Here is a 22731-nt window from a genome sequence, read left to right as displayed (position 1 = left end):
TCCTCCTCCTCCTCCTCCTCCTCCTCCTCCTCCTCCTCCTCTGGCAGAGCTATTCTGGAGTCTTTCCGTCCCTGTGCAGTTTCATGGTTTGCTGCTACGTTGTTTCCAGGCAACGCTGGAAATGTTATTGTCCCGGCCCCCCGAGGAACTCAACAACAGTCTTTCAGCTGACAAGAGCATTATCAAGGAAATGACCTGGTACAGTTAGGAAGCATCTGCTGCTGAGGATGTGCGTGTTGGTCTGATGGAGGGCAGCGACCTTGGAGATAACGGACATTATTTACATAATAAAACTCCATAAAGACTGATCAGGCTTTGCTAAAGTGCTGAGGCATTTAACAAGGTTATATTTTAGGGTTATTCTAAATATAGCATCAAGGAAGCAGAGAAATTCTACAGGTAAATTAAACTTTCTCCTCTGCTGTCTGGCGCGTGTACATTGTGCCAGTCTCTGAATCACCACTCTCAACTTGTGCCTGTCATGTTTTTCCATTACATCCAGTCACAGAGCTGAGTGGAGGATTTTCTGAGAAATAATTACCAGTAACCTTTGAAAAACACTGTTGTTGTTGTTTCACTACATTTAGAGATCCCGTGTGCAGGGTTTAGGGCGATATATTGGCAGAAACTCTTCTTTCGTATATAATCCCCTTAAAATAAGAATCATTGTGTTTTTGTTTCCTTATGAGACGTTTTTTTTTTTATCTACATAGGGAGCAGGTCCTCGTCCACATACTGTGCATTCCAATACCCACACTATCATACTATATAGTATGCCAGAAAAAGATTTAGTGCGTCCCAATACATTATATGCCAGAAATATCAGGATGTTCTACTACATCCGGTCACATTTTGCAGTATGCAAGCCAGCATGCTTCTCTGGCTATTCTGACCCACAATCCTCACATCGACTGAGCCACAGATGTGACAGCTGATTGACAGCAGTCAGAAGTCGCAATGACGGATGACAACACAACAAAAGGACATATAAAAGTAACAGTGACAGAAATGCAGGTGTAATTTAGCTGCTGCAAATATAGCATGTTAAAATCTACAATGTGTGCAGTTCTAACTCTTAAGTTAAACTACACACATTGTAAAGTAACGACAGCAGAGCTCTGAGGGTTTATCTCAGTCTCTGGTGATTCGGTGACTGGCATTTGTTTTATCTCCAAGGTAACGGATCTAAAGGCAAGAGGGTCAAAGTTCAGGGCGTAACGTTATGAAGAAGTAGCATGCAATAGCACGTACTTTGTAAGGGCAGCTGCAGTACCTACTAAAAGTAAAAAGAAAAAGTATGTGATTCAGAACGCACCCATTTTCTGCCATGTTTCTACTGTAGCCCATGACAGACAAACCAAACACTGGCTTTAGATGGGGCCGTTCGTGTTTTTGCAGCAGCCACTGTAGTCAGCAGCCCCTCCGTGAAAAGGGTGTTGGAAATACACTGATTTTTTAATGTAACATGGCTTTATTTAGTGGTTTTACCAGTTTAAATCACCAGGTCAGTTTGTTTGGCGGGGGTCTGCAACCTTTACTATTAAAAGAGCCATTACTGTAGGGTGGAGACACAAAACACATTTAAATAGAGGTAACAGCCTGTTAAGTCTAAATCAGCCTGTCAACATTACCAATATGTCTAAATGAGCATTCATTTGTATGTTTTACCACAAGATGGCTACTCTACAGTGGGCTATTAATGAATATTCTGTACTTTAACTTTGCAGTGAAAACAAATGAATCCGTCCACATATTATTAAATCCTCTATTTTCCTCCAAGACTTTTCCTTTTTTGGATTTGGAATCCATATCTAGCTTTAGAGAGTCCATCGAAGTGACGCTCAATAAAATTCAGAGGAAAAGGCTTCGCACATTTTCATTGATGAAATGTTTAAACATTTTTAACTCTGTATATAGGCTGCTCTTTTCTTACAGCTGTAGAATGAAATAATCATTTGGGGCCTACAACAATGACAAATGAAATCCGACTGTTAAAAAATAAGCATTATTCATTTCCATATAGTTTTCTGTCAAAGCCTTAAGTGTTCCTACTGGTTTTAATCACCTGGGGTCTCATTTATAAAAACTGCGTAGGATCCATACTAAAAATGTGCGTACAGACAAAAGCCCAAAAGGGCATGCACCAAAAAATATTTCTACAATCAGGTTTGCACCTCACCTTCTGTGTCGCCAATTTCAGACCTCCAAAATGTTTGTAAACGTGGGTCAAAGTTTCGCCCATCAAGTGTTTTTATACATCAAAACGTTTGTGTTGAAAGTAGGGTATGCTTCTTTCACGTCTCGTTTTGTGCGTACGCAAGCTTTATAAATGAGGCCCCAGGTCTGTTAATTCAGCTCCCGGTAAAAACCTGACTAGATGACTCGATCTTAAGTTATCAGAAAAAAAGGTGAGCATATATAAGCAGGTGCTGGGCTAACTGCCCTCTCCGATATGCCAAGCAGTGTCAGAGAAACGCTGACTATTTAGTGTTTCTACTGGTTTTATCACCAGTTCAGTTGTTTTGGGGAGGAAGAAACCTCTGTGGATAATTTGGCTCACGATAAAAACCTCCTTAACGATGAACACTGAAGAAATTCTAATAGAGAAGTTTCAGCTGGATGCAGTCTGCAGTCCTCACCACTAGGTGTCACCAAACCCCCCTACATCTTACACACTGCTCATTTAACGCTGTCATGAATATCTTTCCAAAATGTATTTGCATGAAAAATATTCTGTATGTCACAGGGGAAAAATTCAGATTTCAACCCACACATATTGGACTCGGACACATTTAAAAAAGCATCATCATTTGGAAACTATTTATTGAACATTTGCAACCAGATATCAGTTAAATACAGAACTTTCATGTCTCTCTACATCCCCCAACAGCAGGGACTGGGCTCCACTTCATTACACTGAGAGGAGGGAATGTTACAGGACTTGGTAAGGCGCACACTGTGCTGGAAGTCATTTGGCTTTCTGTCTTCTGATAATAAAAGAGAAACATAATCTTGAGTCTGCCTCTTAAAACGTCCGACACTGCTCCCTCTCCTCTCCCCCGCAGCTCGATCCTGCGCGCACAGACCATGGCAAAATGACACAAATAGGAGCCGAGAAGAGAAAACCAGTACAGACAACTGAGACACACCCCTACTGAATGCGGTCTGAGATGTGTAGCCGTGATTTGAAAAGCTAAAAGTAAAATGATCAACATGAATATATTAGAAAAATGGCAATTAGTCTTTAATAAACACCTCGCCTCACCTACTCCCAACAAGACCAGGGTTATAAATTAAAACTGTCCAAATAAAATCAATCAACCAAGACTTTGGGCCCATTCAGTTCCACTTCAAGACTGGAAAATCCTCATTGAAAAAACAAATGGCACTTTTCAGTCTCTTGAACTGGAATCTAGAATATCGACTCCAATGGAATCGACCCCCAACCCTAAAATCAACTCTGTCTAATTTACATATATGGGTCAGGCGCTCTTCAAGCTTCCACCATCCTAGCAGTTGCTCCCCACAGGACAGGGGGACCTGTGCGATCTCTGAGGGGCTAGGCCACGGTTTTGAAGGTCTGCAGTATGAGGTTGGTTTGGTGGATGAGCCGGTTCGCACTGATGAAGACATTTATCGCCCTGGGAACACACAGAGGTAAAACCTGAGACAACAGACTGGAGGAGCTCACAGACGCTGTTTAAACACAGAGTAAACTATTACTGAGGAGCACACATTCAAAGTTACACAGTGGGTGTAGTTAACAAATGAGCTGCTGGGTCAACGCAAACATTCCTGCACCCAGGTCCTTTCTTCTCACACCTCCATGGTGACTGATACAATGAAGGAGGATACAATGTAGGTGAGCATAAGGGTTAGTGTGATGTAAAAACAAACAATGACACCATATCCAGACAGCCTTTATACCACACTAACATTTGTCAGTGTAGTGGCTGCCTACTAACAATATACAGTAAGCATGTCCTCATACATGAAAGTTAGTAATCAGCAAATGTTTAATAGTTCTTGCCTGGATCCTGATTCGTCTGGCATTGTGACATCAGACAGTGGTTTCTCAATTACAGAAATCAGAGTGGACGCAATGTCAGACTGAAGATGGAAAAGGAGTAACTAGTTGACAACTCACTCTGATATCACGCAGGGAGCGTTCAACATTTGGGGAAATTGACATATTTGCTTTGTTATGGGGAAAAGTTAGATGAGAAAATGGACGACACTCGCATGTCTGTATACTTAGGTTAGCTTAGCACCAAGGCTAGGAACTGGAAACAAAATCCACCTTTTAAAGGTTTATCATGCTTCTATCACATCTGTTTAATCCGTTCATAACTGGCTTATGTCTTGGCAGTGACTTCTGAGTCTTGTTTTTTTTTGGGGGGCGCCTGTGGCTCATGAGGTACAGCGGTCGTTTACCAATCGAAGGTCGTGGGTCGATCACTGGCCTTGCGGTCTGTATGTGTCCTCAGGCAAGATACATAAGCGTGTGTGTGGATAGGTGAATGGTGCCTGTGTTGTAAAAAGCTTGGAGTGGGTTACTAAGACGTTAACCGTCCATTTGTTACCATGGGGTTGCCAGGCAACCAGTTGAGACAACCAGACTGCTGAAATGTCAAACCATTCCTTTAAATAGAACTTATAGCTATTTAATATGAACCATCACATATCCAATAGCAACGTGTCTCCATAGCCCTTTTTAAACAGGAATTGTGCAAATTTGCAGGAAAGCCCAATCAGTCTTTTTCAGCATTGGCAGTATAAAAACAAAATTTGGGAGTGCAGCAAAATGCTGCCTGCCTACTTTTGTTCTACTTTTGTGAGCAAGTAACAAAACGTGTAGCTCAGCGTGTGACATAAACAGTGACGTGGAAGGGAAGCCGCGGCTGGTCAGTCCTTCGGCGATTCTCTCATAAGTCGGCCCGTTCTTCACCGTTCCCGTCTTCTGAAGGTTAATGGCCTCTTCGTTTGCAAGGACAAGGAGGGCGCGCAATTCCTTGTCTCCTCAGTTGCTCATCTTTACAGTGTCTGTCAGGTTTGCGTTTCCCTCTTGCTACTAGCTGCTCATTCCTGCTATCAGCTGTTTCCTGTTTATCCACCTCCAGTGGGTCGCACGTGCGGCATCTTCAACAGTTCCTCCCACAAGTCATCAACAGCCCCTCCCATTGCGGAAGGCCGCCTCGGTCTGTTTAAACTAAAAAGGTTCTGCCAATATGACTACCCTACGAGGCGGAAAATTGGGCACCTTGGATCAACTCGCCAATCCGGCTCTGTGTGTCTAAACGCTCACAGCTTGCCGGCAAAAGGAAGGAAGTTGATCATGTTAGTGCAGGGCTGCCAGAGCTTTACATCTATCCCACAGACGATTGGCCTTCACACAAACAGCGCTTGGAAGAAGATCAGCTCTGCACTCAAAATTTCAGGTAAATAGGCTACAATACGTTACTTAGGCACTCAACCTGTTGCTGGCACAGAAAAGGCACAAGAGCAGCACCCAGCGCCCGACCTCGTGTTTTCCAGGTGGTGAAAGACGCAGCATGTGTGCGGCCCATTCAAGTATGTTTTGGAGAATACTTTTTATGTTTACTTGAGTATATTTGCGATAAAATATATTCTACTCTGTTACAGGGCAAAACACTCCTTACTATTCTAACTGATACATTTAGCTATAAATAATTCTAATTTTTATATTCAGCTGAGCTCACACGCACAGCAGCGACCATCTGAAAACCAGAGTCTAATGAAGTTACTCACTACTGAATTATTTTTTACAACCTCTACTACTACTCCTCGCTCGAGTAAATATAATAATAGATTAACAATACTTTTACTTAAGCATCATTTTTGTTTACCCACTGCTGCATGTCTGTCTCAAAACACTCTCCTTCTAACACCCTCACATGTGGCGTCATGGTTACACTTACTTTCCGTCTTTGAAGTATGTTTTGAGGGTGTCGCTGAAACTTTTGGAGTATTTCACAAACTCCTTTTTCTGGTGCTCCAGAGCCTTAAGAAACAAGAAACATCATTAACACATTGTAAAGCAACAAGGGAACAGTGAGAAACATACACAGGTGTGTGTGTGTGTCTGTGTTACTCACTCTGCGATTCTGGTACTGATATTTTTTAATGACGTTGTTGACTGTGTCCAGGAGCTCTTTTATGGCGCTGGCTATGTCTCTGTGGGAAACCAACAGCAAAACGAGTGAGGATTTCACAACACAATGTCAAGTACAGGATGTAACAGTCAATCTGAGTGATGTAACAGGAAGTAGTGATGAATTAAACATTGTAATAAGGACAGGGCCGTGGTATTTGTCCTGTCCTCATCAATAAGAGCTGTATTTCTAATGCAGGATATTCGATGGAGAGGTTTAAGTTATTGAAGGTCTGAGCTCTGCACCCTGTGAGACGTATCATGATTTGTTTGTAAGGTGTAAATTACTGGCATCTGTTGGTGATGAAACAGCACAGTGTGTGTGTGTGTGTGTGTGTGTGTGTGTGTGTGTGTGCTCGCCCTCACTTGATAGTCTGTAGGAAGCGTACTCTGTCATTGATCTCATCAGGGATTTTGCTGAGGATGTGTTTCAGAGCTCTGGCCTTCTCATTTAGGTCCTGGAACTCCTGCTCAGGCCGGTCAATCATGAACTCTGCAGGAAAAAAAGCGGGTTCAGCACATTTACAGGGACTCCATGATTTATACAAACTAGTGCAGCAACCGTTGGAAACATGTCTGTTCAGTAGGGGTGGGCGATTATGGCCCTAAAATAATATCACGATATTTCAGGGTATTTTTGCGATAACGATATTCTTGACGATATGACAAATTAACAGTTAAAAATTAGAGCATGGGGTTAGTGAAGGTATTTTGCTATTAATTTTAAATGGCAAAGAAAAACACACCCATGTTGCGGCTACTCACAGTCAGAAACATCGGTGAAATACACACGAAACACGCTCGACTCTTCGCACTTATTAAGTTTATTAATACTGAACGTGTTGCGTGTCCTTACTGCACCAAATTTGACCCTGCACGTCCAACTCGTTCTCCTTTCCAGGGCGTCATATACACCCTTCTTTGGCGTCTGTATGGGTCGCACCGGGCTTTCAGTTAACTCTACAGAAAACCCATCCGCAACAACACTCGACACTAAGAGCAGCTGACGTAGTATAAAGGCAGAGAAAGTCCGGGTAGGTTGGGAAGGGGTGAGGGTGGATGGGTCAAACACAACCAAACTTGCATCCTGGAGATCACAGTTGGTGTCTCGAGTAAAACCAAAACTCAATGGTCTTTTAACAGCCCTTCTAACAAAAAGAGCGCACTATATAGTCGTTATGGAGTCCCTTCTTTGTGCCTTCTTTGCATTTTTACACAGAATCAAACGACAGCAGCATCATGCAGCTCCAGTGTTTGATTTTAAATAGCATCTTGGCGTCGCAGAACCAAAACAGGCGTTACAGGCCTGATGTTTAACACAACAGCGCTGGTCTCTAATGTGACTTACAACTTGTGCGTCAGCAGCGCTTTATAAACAACAGCATAACATGGCAATAACAATTATTTACTGTCTTTGTTATATGGCGGCTGATCGTGTCCTCAGCTCTGAGCGTAAGGAGCTCCTGAATCTCATTGTTTTCTTAATTTTCAGACACTGTTCTTCTTTGAGTTAGCCACTAACTGTTACTCACTGCTATTTAAATCTTCCCCAGTGAGTTTTGCACATAACACATCTTTATAATGTCACACCCATCCTACGGACTCTCCCATTTATACAGACATCGTTTCGGTGCTGTTCAGCTTAAAGGCGAGACAACTCTGCTCCCATTCCATGTTTGTACCTTAAATACAAAGAGGCGAGATGCCGAGGGGTGTGAAAAAGCATCGTTTTTGACAACCTGAGAATGAGAACGGATGACGAATGACACGTCCTTGGGTCCCTATCAATACACCCAAGTGTAAAGTAGATTGGATGAACAGTTCTCGAGATATGCCAAGGACAGACAGACAGAGGTTCCTTGCTTTAAAGTTAGATGTGTAGATTCACAGCTGGACATATAGCTGTATCACCTTCAAACCTGGATCTCAAAGTCATAGAGGTCTGTTTCCACACTAATAACTTTCTCTCATATACGGACCTTCCACATCGTCCGCTGCCATGCGCAGTAGGGATTCAGTGAAGTTGATTTGGACGTTCTTTTTCTCCAAGATCTTCATTATGATGTCCTGAGTCAGGCCAGGGTTCTCCCTCTCCGCCTGATCAAAGAGAATAAGGCAAGCACAGAGAGGAAGATTAAGTACGCAGTTCATTTAAGAGAGGTACAGCAAAGTTTGTCTTCTCCACCAACAGCAAAAAGAGGCTTCGAGCTGCAGAGAACAAAAGCTAGAACTTTACTGAATGTCAGATGTCCACTGTGAGCGGTTCAGACGGACGCACACAAAAGCTCTCCCCCTGAATAATTCAACCTTGAATTACAGCAGCCAGGAAGCAGCGGGGGCAGTAGAGAGACCAATCAGTGAGACGAGTGAACAAAAGACCCACAAATGTCATAGTAAAACAGCCGTAAGGTGATCACATCTCCCTTTGGTTTGGATAACGACAAAGCTGCTGCTCCCTCATTAATATTTAATCTGCGCTCGCCGTGAACTCTGATGCTCATCAGCAGCATCACAGAGGTAATCTATGGCCACTGTGCCTTTATTATTCCACTGCAATCACAGCAGTGTGTAGATAAAAAAGACAGAACGAGACATTAAGAACGTCTCATCTGATGACTGTGATCAGGTATCACAACATCAGTGTGAATATCAGCTCCTCTGATGTTATATTGATCACAGTTAACTCATTTCAATATCAGTCCTGGAATGGAGGCGCTCCAGCATGAAGAACACCAGATAAACAGAATCTACACTAATAGTCTCCACTAATAACAAAGGTACGACTGAAAAACTAATCAAACCATTTTAAATGATTTTGTGCATTATTCATTTAAAATATCTTTGAATACTTGAGTTGCACTGAAATCTGCTTCACACATGACCAAGAAAAAGGACAATGTCCAAGCTTTTTGAGTCCACACATGCCCTCTATGTTGCAGCAAAGGTTAGGTACCGAACTCAGTACTTTTAAGCCCCGTTTCCACTGAGCAGTAAGGTCCAGTACAGGTCAGTTCAGTACGCATTTTTTTCCGTTTCCACTGAAAAGTTGTGGATGGTACCAATGGAACCGTTCGGCAACATTTAAGGTGGAATGTTAGCTTGTATTGTCACTCAATGCATTAGCTCACGACGTAAATCCATCAGCACACATTAAATTTCACTGTGACAACTTTGAAGGACTAAATGCACAAACCTGCTATTTTTAAATATCCCATGGACAGAGACTCTCACTGCAGCCTGTTTTATTTTGTTCTGAAAATGTCGGCGTGCAGCCTTGTTCTGTGGACGATAAACGAGGTGCAGACGTTCCATCTATTAGGAAATACAGTGAGTGCTGGACGGAGCAGTGAGTGACAACAACCCTGCCTGGTTTGCGGTGGAAATGCTTGGGTCTAGGTACCATGTCTGAAGGGTTACTTTTGGTTCCAAAGGTACCATACCGAAAGTGTTTGGTGGAAACTGGGCTTTAGGGGTACAAACCAAATTACGTCTGTACCACTGAGTACTAACTCACGTTAAATCCAGTGGTGCAAAATGTGGGTACTAAAGAGCACATCTTAGTGACAACGCTGGCTTTAGACAACACCCAAAGTTTTGTGAAGCACCCCAAAGCCAAAACTATCCCTGCAGCGTCCAGATGCTGCCATAGCTTCAACGTCTGGTCAATTTTCTTTTCCATATTATTTTAGTAATAGCCTAGTATCACTGCTAGAAGAGCAGAAACACACAGACACACACAAGCCAACAGACAGAGACAGAAAATTAGCTTTATGTGTAATCAGAAAAGAGCAGAGGAGCTGAATTGTGTTTTAGTGTACTCTGTCAACCAGGCAGCTTGTTCAAAAAACACATTTTTGTCATTGCAAAGACAGTAAAGTAACAAAAAAGGCATCATTGGGTACCGCTATCCCAGTTCCAGGTACCACAACTGTCCCCCAAATCGGTTCAAATGGTACCAAAGCCTTGTTGCAGACCTAAATCATTGGACCAATTTTAAGCTGTGTCGACGTGTTCCAAAATCTCAGCACTTACTTTGATGAATAAAATATTTAATATCAGATAGAGTCACTGTCTGTCTGAGATCCCCACACGTAATCAACTACAGTTTTCTTTGAACATAGCCATACAACTAAACTGCAAACACTGACGACTCCAGCATTAAACAGAAAGAACGCCACTATTGTTCGCTGCAGTCATTTCACTTCAGTTGTCGCAGCACTATGTGACACTGTTTTGATTAATTTCCATAAACTGAAATTTGCATCGGGTAACATCTGGAGTGGCCGTGTTGTTATGTCATGCTGAAACTAGGAAGTTACAGTTTGGCAGAAAGTCACAGCAAATGTGTGCCAATACGTGTTCCTGTCAGTGTCCTCGAGGATAGAAAGTGAACCTTTGGCAGAATATCAGTAACAGCATCAGACAGCTGATGTGTTTCTTGGAATAACTAAAGGAGGAACTGGGACACAGTCTAGATTTAAACCAAAGATAATATCAGAGGAAGCTGTTAAAGGTCATGGCAGTGATGATAATGTGTGGTTTTATCTTTCAGGTCATCTGATCCATGCGTGGTCCTACCTTTATGAAGGCTGCTCTGAGCGTCTGAGCTGCTGATAGGTTGATCCTCTCCAGCTAGTGACAAAAAAAGAGAAGACACACTTTATGCACGTTACATAACACCTTTTCTTGCCAATGTCATGGAAACTGGCACCACTTTTTGGATTTTCCCGTCTTGTAACCATAAACCTATCCTCTGAGGAATATTCAAAAATACTACTGTAACATTACACTGCATTTGATTCAGCATTTATAGTCTTGTCGCACTCTTGGTTGGCACAAAAACACCTTTTCATCAGTCTAAAACACACATAACTTGACATTTCGCTCCAGCTATAATAATGTAATTTACCAAAGGTGATTGCTGTCGGCATCGGATGTTTTACCTCGTTAAAAACTGGGTACATCACGGCGTACAGCGTCATGGATACCATGGAGTTTGTCTCCGCTTCATTCTTCATCTCCTCCATTGTCATCCTCCAGGGAGGAGCAGGTCTTGGTGAAAAGGTGAGGAGGAAAACTGCCGCTCACACACACTCACACATACACTCACACACTCACACTCACACACACTCTGAAAACCACACAAGCTCCAGAGTGACAAGAGCCTGGAGAAAAAAAATGAAAGAATGGGATACTGATGACGTCTGGTTTCACTGTGTTATTAATAGATTCTTAGTATATCTGGAAAGACATTGAGTATTTAGGTAGTAAAGTATATTTATGATAAGGTTCTCTTTTATTTGGTTGTTTGAGCCTCACAGCAAATACAGTTTCTTCTGCGGTGTTAACGTAAAATTCCAAGTTTCACTTTACACTTCATTTTCACTGAAAAACAAAATATAACATGATGAAAAATGATAAATAAAAGCACGTTTCCTTAAAACTGGAATATGATTTTTAAGTTGGTGCATCGCTGTAGCAAGAACAAGAACAAGAGTATGAAATAAAGTGTGTAAATATAAAGCAATACATCAATTACAGTAGAAATGAAATGGGCATTTAAATAAAAATAACGTTTATGTTGCTACTGTGTTTAACACTCGTAATTAAGAGATAAAAATTAAAGTATTAAAATCAAATATACATCGTCACTGTGCTGAGGCTGTGCGTGTAAAAAGGTAACTAAAATATATACATCAGTAGAATAAAACAACATCATCAGAGTAAACATGTGATACCTACAGTTATGTGCATTGTATGTTGAATCAATACATTCACGAAATGAAAAATAAAATTTTGATATTGCAGTTTCGATTATATTTGATTAATTGTGCAGCCTGCCTCGTGTTACCTTACAAAATAATGTTCAAATAACTTCATTACAATTAGAATTACAGGTGGAAAATCTGACATCAAGTATTAGACTGGTATTTTGGTATTAAGCAAATATAAAATGCTAAAATTAAGATTCTGAGCAGGACATACAGTTAAAATCTAAACTGTCTGATGGAAAAACCATGACACTGAATCTGCATCACCTCAAGCATCTCTTTAGCACTTCTCTACTGTGATTTCCTGACACTTATCAGCCAACATATTTGGTGATATCAGTATATTTTAACCATCACTGTATACCTGAGCTAGTATTTGCTCTCTAGGTTGCAGACTAACCAGCAGGAAGAGGTGACTTGGTTTGTTTAGGGGAGTGGCACAGTTATGTTACCTGGCTGGTGACAGCAGGGACAATGTGACCAAACAGCAAATGTTAATATTAAACAAACAAAGAGCAGTCATTACAAGCAGCACTTATTTACTATTAAATTGTTTTGCTGTGTGTAAAGAGCAAGGAAACACCGCTGACAGTAATGTTTAGCAATGCAGCTCAGTTCTTAAGTTCTTAGCTCGTCGCTAACGTTGACTACTTACATAGTAAATATTTAAGGCTTTATTAACTAGTTGTGCATTCATAATATGTCTAACATGTACGTTAAGACATAGAGTAAGGTGTCTGTTAGTGTCTGACGCGACGGTTGGCTAACTGGCAGGCTAAACTGACTAGCAAACTGGTTACAGACAGCCCCAGGTAACAGCTAGTCGGCTAACAAGACACGGCTAACAAAGTAGCTAATGTACCGTTAAATAACGTTTACCTTTTTATTTAAGACAGTAGATTATTAAGATCAATTGTCGGAACGATAACTGACTGGATATAGTGAGCAGTTTATCGCGATCTAGCCGTAAAGACACCCAATTGCGGCCTATGGCGGAGCAGATCGATGGTAGCGAAGTGCTAGCAGTTAACAGCGTAGCTTTCGTGCTAGCTACAGTAAACTGGAGATTTAGTATTTGCCGATGAGCTAAAAACGCGTCAATAAACAGCTAAAAGGACAAATGTGTGAGTCGGTGTGCGCGTGTCAAGTGTAAACGTGTATCTACCTTTGGTCTGACTTCTTAAATGGGTTGGTTACGCCGTCGATCGCCTGTTAGCTGCTATGTTTTCTTTACAAGTTAAGGCGGAAGTTTTTTAGGACTGGCCTGAGCGACATCTTCCGGACCGTTGCTACGTAAACATACGTTGTCCAATCAGAGGGCGGGTGGGGATACAGCTACTGTGACGTAATGTCAAGGAGTTGGATTTCATAATATTTTAGCATTTAGGAAAAAAAAACATTTAGCATTTAGATCGCCCTTTTGGATTATTTGACTTAATTAGATTCAATCTAATTTAATCCAATTTAATTTAAATTTATTTTACAATTTTATCAATTAATTAATTAAAAATCGAATTAAAATAAAATACAATTAAATTAAATAATAGTAATGAATTATAATAAATAATAATAGTTACTTTTCATGATATTTTAGCATTTAGGTCTCCCTTTTGTAGTATTTGATTTAATTAGATTCAATCTAATTTAATTTAATTTGATTTAAATTTATTTTTTAATTTTATCAATTAATTAATTAGTTAAAAATCTAAGTAAAATCAAATTAAATTAAAATGAATAATAGTAATACATTATAATAAATAATAATAGTTACATTTCATGATATTTTAGCATTTAGGTCTCCCTTTTGTATTATTTAATTTAATTAGATTCAATCTAATTTAATTTAACTTGCTTTAAATTTATTTTTTTATTTTATCACTTACTTGATTAATTAAAAATCTAAGTAAAATAAAATCAAATTTAATTAAATAATAGTAATTAATTATAATAAATAATAAAAGTTACATTTTATGATATTTTAGCATTTAGATTAGATTATACCTTTTGTATTAACATGTAATTACTCACCTAACAAACTTCTGGTTTCTGTATCCAACCTTATCTATCATCAGCAGTCCCTTATTGCCATGAAGTTATGCTTCACCCACAATGATTATATAACTATTAGGACCAAATCTTTTATTTCCCAAGTGGTTCCAAAGAATTGTTTTGTCTGTTTTTAGGCAAGGCAAGGCAAGGCAAGGCAATTTTATTTATATAGCACTATTCATACACAAGGCAATTCAATGTGCTTTACAAGGGAAATACGTTAAGATAAAACATTAAAGGAACAATAGATCATTAAAAACAAAAGCTAAAAGCAAGACAAACAGAGCAGAAAATGCATTTAAAAAGCAAACATAAAGCAAAAGCAACAGCAGACAAATATAAAACAATAGCTACAGATTATCCTAACAATAAGTTACATATCTAGTTCACTGGTAAGCTGCAGTAAATAGTAATGTTTTAAACCCTGATTTAAATGAGTTGACAGTTTCAGCCGACCTCAGATATTCTGGAAGTTTGTTCCACAGGCGGGAGCATAGAAACTAAAGGCTGCTTCACCTTGTTTGGTTTTGATCCTGGGAACACTGAGTAAACGAGGGGTCTGGATGCTTCATAACGTACAAGTATATCAGAGATGTATTTAGGCCCGAGACCATTTAGGACGAATATGGCTTTATATTATCCTGTGAGTGTTTTATAACTAGGGAACTTTCCAACTCCTTTTAAAGGACACAATTCTGTGATCAAAGCCATTCATTCTGGTTTAATCCAACTTAGTAGAAGTCACTTATGTTACAGTGAACAAAACATCCCCAAGACTCCATTTATTGCTTTTGAATGGCAATAACAGATATATTTGTCAATTTTTTAAAAATAAAAACAAAATCACCCCCAGAAGGAAATTTTACTGGAATTCACACTTGGAAGAAATTAATTGGCAACAAAATTGCTTTTACCTGCATAAAATCTATTTATATCCAGATATGTGGACATGATGAATCACTGATTCATTTATGTTTTCAGTGTAGAAAAACAATGAAATTTTGGTCTGATTTAAATTCTCATGCTTCCAGTACTACTATTATCACTCATGTTTTACTCTAAAAGATATGATATGTTACTACAGTGATATGAGCAACACGTTTCTGAACTATATTGTTAACTTATTTATTTTATTAGGGAAATTCTTAATTCATAAACATAAGTTTGGTCACAACCCTCTTTCCATCTTTTTTTTTATTGAATTTACATCAATGTTGAACTGTTTTGCTCTTTTGAACAACAAAAAAGTAACAGATTTTTAGAATATTACAAAAAATATTTGATGTTTGTTTGTTGTTATTTGTTTTTCTAATCTCCATTTTTATTTTATTTATTATACAGATTCTAAACATATTAAAATTATAATTATTTACTTTCAGTTTATTGTTCATCTTTCATTGCAGTTTGTTTTAAACTCTCGTTTATGTTTGTGTTTATTTTCTACCTGACATTGTTTTTTTTGTTTTTTTTTGTGGATGTAATGTATAGAGTAGTTATGAAAGAAAAACGAGAAAATCTGTGACTAACACAATTGTCATTATGGCTTAATATTACATGCACAAAGCAAAACTTATGGAAATTATACAACTTAATAGACCCTGATAACAAGATGGCTTACTCTTCAATGAAGACCAAATAACTTTGTTTTGTATTATTTATGCTGCATTATGTATCATTTTTATCTTTTTTATATTTTTTTTATTTATATATATTTCTGTTGAGTATTTTAATTTTGTCTTTCTTATTTTTCTACTCAGTTTCATGCCCATTTACTCTGATTATGTGGTGGACTTACCTTATTGTTGTAATTCTAAATTGGCAAAAAAAAAGTTTATTAAAAGCAAAAAAAAAAGAAAGAAAGAAAGATAAGATATTGCAGCATTTTTAGTTACGTTGTTGAAGTCTAAATACAGTCCACTGAAGTGTAGGAAGGCCTGCCTTGCATTTTCTAAAATGTCTGCCTATGTTCTCACCTCATATTTATTGTCAGAAATATGTAAAATTATTCTGGAAATTAATTAATCTGGGGGAAATTATTGTGAAGATTACGCAAAACTAATTTTGTTAACTGACTGCACCAGACCTGAAACAATTACTCAGACAGAGAAAATTAATGAGCAACATTTTTGATAACTGATTAATTGCTTCCTCTTTTTTCTTTTCTTTTTTTCAAGAAAAAATGTTGAATATTCTGTTTCCAGCTTCTCAAGTGAGAGGATCTGCTTTTCTTTACCTCATGTAATAGTACCTTGAATATAGCTTTGGTTTTGGAGGAGCAGTGTGAATATGGGCTCTAGAAAATAGTGGCGGTGGCATTTTTTTTTTGTTTTACAAATATCTATTTATTAATTTGCCCCTGAACATGCGTCCCAAGCAATTGGAGTGTCAGTGCCTTGCTCAAGAGCACTTCGGCAGTGCCTAGGAGCATGACCTGACACCTCTCCAGCTACCAGTCTACATTCCATGATTGGTTTGTACAGGCACTTGTACCAGCAACCCTCTGGTTACCAAGCCAAGTCCCCATGGACTGAGCTGCTGCAAGTAAAGAGGCACTCCTTCACTTCAGAAGTTCTGAAAACACTTGTATTATGTCTTCTGGGTCTTTGCGGCTCTAAAGGGACCTTTTAAAGCCTGAGAAAGTACCCTGGTGATGTCATCAGGGTTTACTTTTAACAGAACGCATGTGTAACAAACTGGAAGCTGGAGTTTAAAAGGCGTGGGCTGATGCATGTCAGAGTCTAAAGTCTAAGGCGATGGTTTTAAAACTTATTGTGCCCAAGGTGCAACAAAGAGCACGCCAACATCTCAAGGCACACTTGTATTTATATCTGTGAACAATACATAACATGTGTCATCACTCTTATCACAACAAATGTTTATTTTTATTTACTAATATCAAATAACAATTGACAACCAACTACTACTCATGAAATATTTATTAACAAAATGATTCAGTAATTCATTTTAAACTTTTAAAATGACATCAAAGCACTAAAAACACATTCATTTTAACGGGAAATAATGTAAGATAATGTGATGTGTGGCACACTTAAAATTCCTTGCGCAACAGCGACAAATAGATTCCCTGTGAAGGTTTTTTTTAAACTAAATTTAAATTAATTTTTTTTTAATCAAATTAAATTAAAGAATTAAAGAATTAAATTAAAGAAAAGAAAAATCAAGAAATGGGTGTGCACTACATTCTGATTAAAAATCATTTAATAAAAAAATTCAATTAAAAATTAATTCATAACTTTTTGTAAAGTTTTTGCAACTTGAATATTGCAATAATAATGTGCAGTTCACAAAATCCCACGGCACCAGTGTACCAGTGTACCGTGGCACACCATTTGAGAACCACTGGTGTGCGACTGCATTCATGTCATCATAACTACCAACTGTCTGATTTGACACATTGTTTATATGAATTTCCAACCTGTAATCACAACTGGGCTTTTTTTTTTTTTTTTAAACGGTCATACGTCCAACTTGGCAGATGATAATTTGGACAAATATGGATGTCTAATATCAGCTTCAAATCTGTCATTCAAGACAGTTAAACCCAATTTGAATCACAAATTCACTGATCAATCTTTGGAATTTTTGTCTGTTAGTCAATTTTAAGATGTAATTTTGGGTTAAAGTAGCTTGTGATGTACAAAAACAGCTGAGAAAAGCCTATTAGAGCATTAAAACGGTTGCAGCCCTTAAACACCAGCTGTAGTCCAACTGGCTGAACTGATCAAATTCAGCTTCTTTTGCCTTTGTTCGCAAATACTGGAGTCATAGTATCTCATATTACATTCTGCACATGTCAAGGGGTCAAAGATCTGATTACCTACCTTCTCCTGGAGGAATGTAGAGCTCTTCTCTCACGTTATCTGATCAGTGTCACTCTGATGGATCAGGAGTGGATCAGGAGGAGGAGGTCAGGCTCCAGGTGGATGAAGCCTTCAGGCGATATGTCTAAAAGCACACTGGAGACGAAGTCTTCTCTGTTTTTCATTACATGTGTCATGGGGTCTGTGCTGTTGATACCAACACGAGTGTCCACGGTTATTTCTCTGTTCCGACTCAACTGTGCTAAAAGGCACTAAAAGGAAAGTGTGTATATTGTGTTTAAAGAGGCCGAATATTTGTCTTGGATGATCAAATGACAATTCAGTTGTTTTCTTTCCCTTCACACTTTATCTCAACCTGTTCGTCTTAGTCACCAAATAGGCCCAGGAGATTTCATCCCTCACCTGTCCACTAGTTGTCCCCATGGACTTTTCCTTCCTTCCCCATCACCTGATCTTACTACGCACCTGCCTACGCCCATTAGCCAATCAGTCTCCATCTGTACACATACCATTCACATTGTCTGCCGTTACATGGTGATTCATCAAGATGACACCACCTTCTATTACGTAATTTCTCCTGTCTTGCTTTTCAATTACTGTGCAAACAAATACAAGAATCTGAGGGAAAATAAATGTTCATAACTATTAAAAAAATGAGGGGGTGTGATCAGATCACACTTGACTGACAGCTCCCTTTAAGCTCAAGTAATGTTTCAATCACTAGCATTAAAATGTTTTGCTGCCAAGAAATAAACTACCAAATCCATCAAATGGATCCTACTGGGAAAGAAAGCTAAATAGACCAGCTGGCAAACCAGGTTAGACCACCCCAATCTGTATTTATATTGAACTGTACCTCCTGAAATACAGCGCTAATTGTTTTAGCCTTTTCCATTCACTTACATGAAATGGTTAGCATTAGCTCTTCTATGAAAAAAACCTATTCTCTAAATCTTTTTTTTTTTTTTTTTTTTTTTAAAGGCTCGGGAAAAACTAGATTTAGAATTATCATTATTATAAACATTATTTTTCCAGGTAATTTCCTTGTTTGTTTGTTTTGAACTTTTTTCCTTTTTTTTTAATGTAATTTTACTAAATTTCGTGTTTCTAATTTCCTCTTTTTACTAATTTCTTGCTATTTTTTTTTTTTTTGCCATTTCTTCTTTCGTTGCTCATTGCCTTCTTCCCATGTTTTTGAAAGAAACCAAGTCAATTTTCCCAGGTTTCAAAGCGTTAATTAGTTAATTAGCAGGCCCAGGCCCAGGCCCAGGGGCCCAAGGGCTCAGGAGGCCCTGAAGTCAGCGCCTCTGCGTAAAGGTGCTGTTATTAACTTGCATTTCTTGCGACAATGCAGACCTCCTGTCTGTTTTGTAAGCTGAAACCATTTCCCTCAGTGGAAACGAAGCTTTTATCTACTTTAATTTCACAGATAAGAAACAATAAATTGTGAAGACAATAAAGCCTCCGCAAAATAGCATTTTAATTATTGTGTATGATTTATCCTGGCTTCATATGAGCAGAGGAAATCTCCGCTAGTTGCTAGGCTAATTTATACAATTTAAAATGCCATAGTAACGTTAGCATGTTGTATTTGTTTGGAAAACGTGTTTAGTATAAGACAGTTGTTTTGTCAGTGAACCTTGTGAGTTGTAATGGAGCCGAATTATGTAAAATTACCTTTGTTAAATGTTGCTGTTGTCCTTGGCTTCATATGAGGAGAGGAAATGTATGCTAGCCACTAGGCTAATTCATACAATGTAAAATGCCGTAGGCTTGTGCTAAAAACATTAGCATGTTGTATTTGTGGGGAAAATGTGTCCAGATAAAGACAAGTGCTTTGTCTGTGAATGCTGTGAGTTATAGTGAAGCTGATTTATGTATCCTACTTGTGTTTGAAATTGTTGCTACTAAGCTATGTTTAAGTGTGTTTTGTATCTATGGATTGACACAGACACACCACCGCCCAAGTATAAGTGCTTGCAACAGCGTAGGCCATGTGTGTTGGCTATTGACGCACAAGTAAAAATCGGCCTAAAGGAGGAAGGACACTGTCACAGACTGACAATATGGACTTTGTCAATGTAACTTTTCCTTTTTGGTAGACTTCAAATGTTAAAATAAGCCTTTGACTTGCTTAAATCGAATTATTTTTGCTAGCTACACACAGTCTGTTAGCGTTTCAGCCCTCAGTTGCATATTGTAACGCCGTCAGTTTTCCTCTCTGCTGGGCATGGTTTTCAAAGTATGACGTGTTGTGCCCTGTCCCCTCAGGTTATCCACAAGACTTTAAATACACTAAGTACTGAATGCAATTTGGGCCCTGCAGTTCAGGGGACGGGTGACAGCATGTTGTAGGCCTACCTGCCCAAGGGGGGGGCAGAGAGGCCTTTTATGCATCCAGGCCCAGGGGCCCATTGTGTCATTATCCCCTTCTGCTTAAAATGGAGCAAACACCAGTATATATAAGGAATACTGAATATATTGCATAGAAGATACAAAAATTAGTTGCCAGTGACCACCAACTGAACCAATGTCTTTGTGGTTGTTTTGCCCGTTGTTGTAGATATTTCGTGTCTCCTTGCAGTACCTTTCAAGTCTACTGCCAGTGATCAGCACCGCATTATAATTCTTGGTGTGCATTACTTTCATATTTTAAATATTGCATGATCTAAGATTCTGCTTCTCACCTTTACAACCCTTCATAATCAAGCCCCTTCCTACCTGTCTGAACTCATTCATATCTACACACCCTCCTGTACTCTTAGACCCTCCTCTGCAATCCAACTCACATCACCATCTGCCCGCTTGACCACCTTTAGAGCATTCAGACATTCTGGCCCCTGCCTCTGGAGTTCTCTCCCCCACGACATTTGCAAACCCTTTCCACCTTCAAATCCTGTCTGAAAACACACCTCTTCAGGCTGGCATGTTCAGTTTCAATTAAGAGCCAGGTCTCACCCTGAGAACGTCGAAATCCGGCACTTGGTCAGTGCCTTGCAAGCATCAGAAACCAACGAAAAAAGGTGTCCTCTAACGTTGGCATGATACATGGCCGGTTGCCGGTATAGTTTAACGGTGCCCAGCGGTGTCACAGGGAAACGCAGTGGGACAAGAGCTAAAGTTAAGACGGCGAAAGTCTGATTGGGGCAGGCGGGAGGGGTGGTGGATGGGTCTAACAAACACTGAATTTCACCCGAGAGAGCTGTGTTCACCTTCCTCAGATTCTAAAGCCAAGCCCTGTTCTTTTTCCTAAACCTAACCACGTGCGTTTGTTGTTGTTGAAGGAAAAAGAAAAAGTCAACTCACAGTGTTGTACCGATGTAGTGCGTTTATTTTGAAAGAGACTGTATATAAACGGTAAAATCCCTGTCAAAACAGAAGTGTATTTTGAAAGAAGACAATGCATGTAACAGGAAGAACTTGACACGGCATCCCAGAACGTCAACAACCAACGCACCCAGGGTACCTTGCATGTCATATCTGGACATGGAAAGACATGACTAAATGTCGATATGTGACGAGGTCAGAGTGAGAATGCGTTAGATTTAATGATGACACACATATTGAGACTTGCACTGATGATGATTTTATACCTAATTTTTATAATTATTTTTGTCTTGTCATTTCATTAACTGGCCGTACAGTGGTGCAGATGTTAGCATTGTCGCCCACCAGCAAGACGGTTCCTGGTTCAAACTCAGGGTGCAGTTTGCATGTTCTCCCCGTGTCAGCGTGGGTTTTCTCCGAGTAGGGCCTACTCCAGCTTCCTCCCGCAGTCCAAAGACATGCAGGTTAATTGGTGACTCTAAATTGTCCGTAGTTGTGAATGTGAGCGTGAATGGTTGCCTGTCTCTATGGTAGCCAATTTTGTTGTCATAGCACAAAAATGGAAATCTTGTAAAGACTAAGGCAGGGCCCCAGGCAGGGGCAAGACACCCGATCAAATGTCACACAGACTCGGAGCAGTTGTACAGAAGCAAATAAGAAACAGGAATAGCCTATTTGAATTTCAGCAGCCACTGAATATTTTACATTAAAGGGATAGTGCACCCAAAAATGAAAATTCAGCCATTATCTACTCACCCTTATGCCAAGGGAGGCTCAGGTTAAGTTTTAGAGCCCTAACATCCCTTGCGGAAATCCCAGGGGAGAAGGGGTAGCAGCACAACTCCACCTAATGCAGGCTGACGGCACCCCAGATTAAAATGTCCAAAGTTAGAGCTACAGGCTACAATGAGGCTAAAAACAGAGTTCAAATGACGTTTTTCCAAACAACTTTTTATGTCGGGGCTTCAGGACACTTGGATCACTACTGACAAGCAGTATGGAGATAATTTGTGGTTTCAATTAAGTGTTTTTTTGGACGTTTGAATCTGGGGCGCCGTCAGCCTGCATTAGGTGGAGTTGTGCTGCTACCCACTCTCCCCTTGGATCTCCGCAAGGGATGTGAGGACTCTAAAACTTCACCTGAGCCTCCCTCGGCATATGGGTGAGTAGATAATGGCTGAAATTTTCATTTTTGGGTGCACTATCCCTTTAAAATTTAAACACAACTGAATTCAAAGACTTGAAGTATTTTACTTAAAAAAAACACATGTATCTGAATTTATCTGCTTTGAATCCACCTGTGAATGTGAGTTATGGAAACTGAACGAATGAATTTCATTAACTTTTATTGTATATTATGGAGTTCTTTGATTTTATGATCTATGGAAACATTGCTGTTTTTTTTAACAGTGTCTTGCAAGGTGTGCCTATAAATAAAATGCATTATTATTACTGTTACTGTTATTATTATTATCATTATTATCATTATCATCATGTCTGATAGTTTAAGAAATGGCTTTATAATTATTTCTTCTATTAACCTGTATATAAATCCCTCAGAGACACACTT

General features: G+C 39.2%; 2 protein-coding genes across 2 annotated transcripts in view; one reads left to right on the top strand and one right to left on the bottom strand.

Annotated features, from left to right (window-relative positions):
- Positions 1 to 22731, top strand: part of LOC126401302 (uncharacterized) — a 95753-nt gene that overhangs the window by 27567 nt on the left and 45455 nt on the right. The window lies entirely within an intron of this gene.
- Positions 2807 to 13240, bottom strand: LOC126401306 (programmed cell death protein 10). Its single transcript, XM_050062480.1, has 8 exons — positions 13109 to 13240; positions 11116 to 11337; positions 10751 to 10804; positions 8152 to 8269; positions 6539 to 6665; positions 6117 to 6195; positions 5940 to 6022; positions 2807 to 3641 (listed from the first exon to the last, which is right to left on the bottom strand). The coding sequence occupies exons 2-8, from the start codon at positions 11203 to 11205 to the stop codon at positions 3560 to 3562; spliced, it is 633 nt and encodes a 210-aa protein (XP_049918437.1). The 5' UTR covers positions 11206 to 11337; positions 13109 to 13240; the 3' UTR covers positions 2807 to 3559.

The sequence above is a fragment of the Epinephelus moara genome, chromosome 14 (genome assembly GCF_006386435.1).
Source record: "Epinephelus moara isolate mb chromosome 14, YSFRI_EMoa_1.0, whole genome shotgun sequence".
In the NCBI taxonomy this organism is placed as follows: domain Eukaryota; kingdom Metazoa; phylum Chordata; class Actinopteri; order Perciformes; family Serranidae; genus Epinephelus; species Epinephelus moara.
Note: the sequence above shows the minus strand (reverse complement) of the source record. Positions and strands in the feature narration are given on the sequence as shown.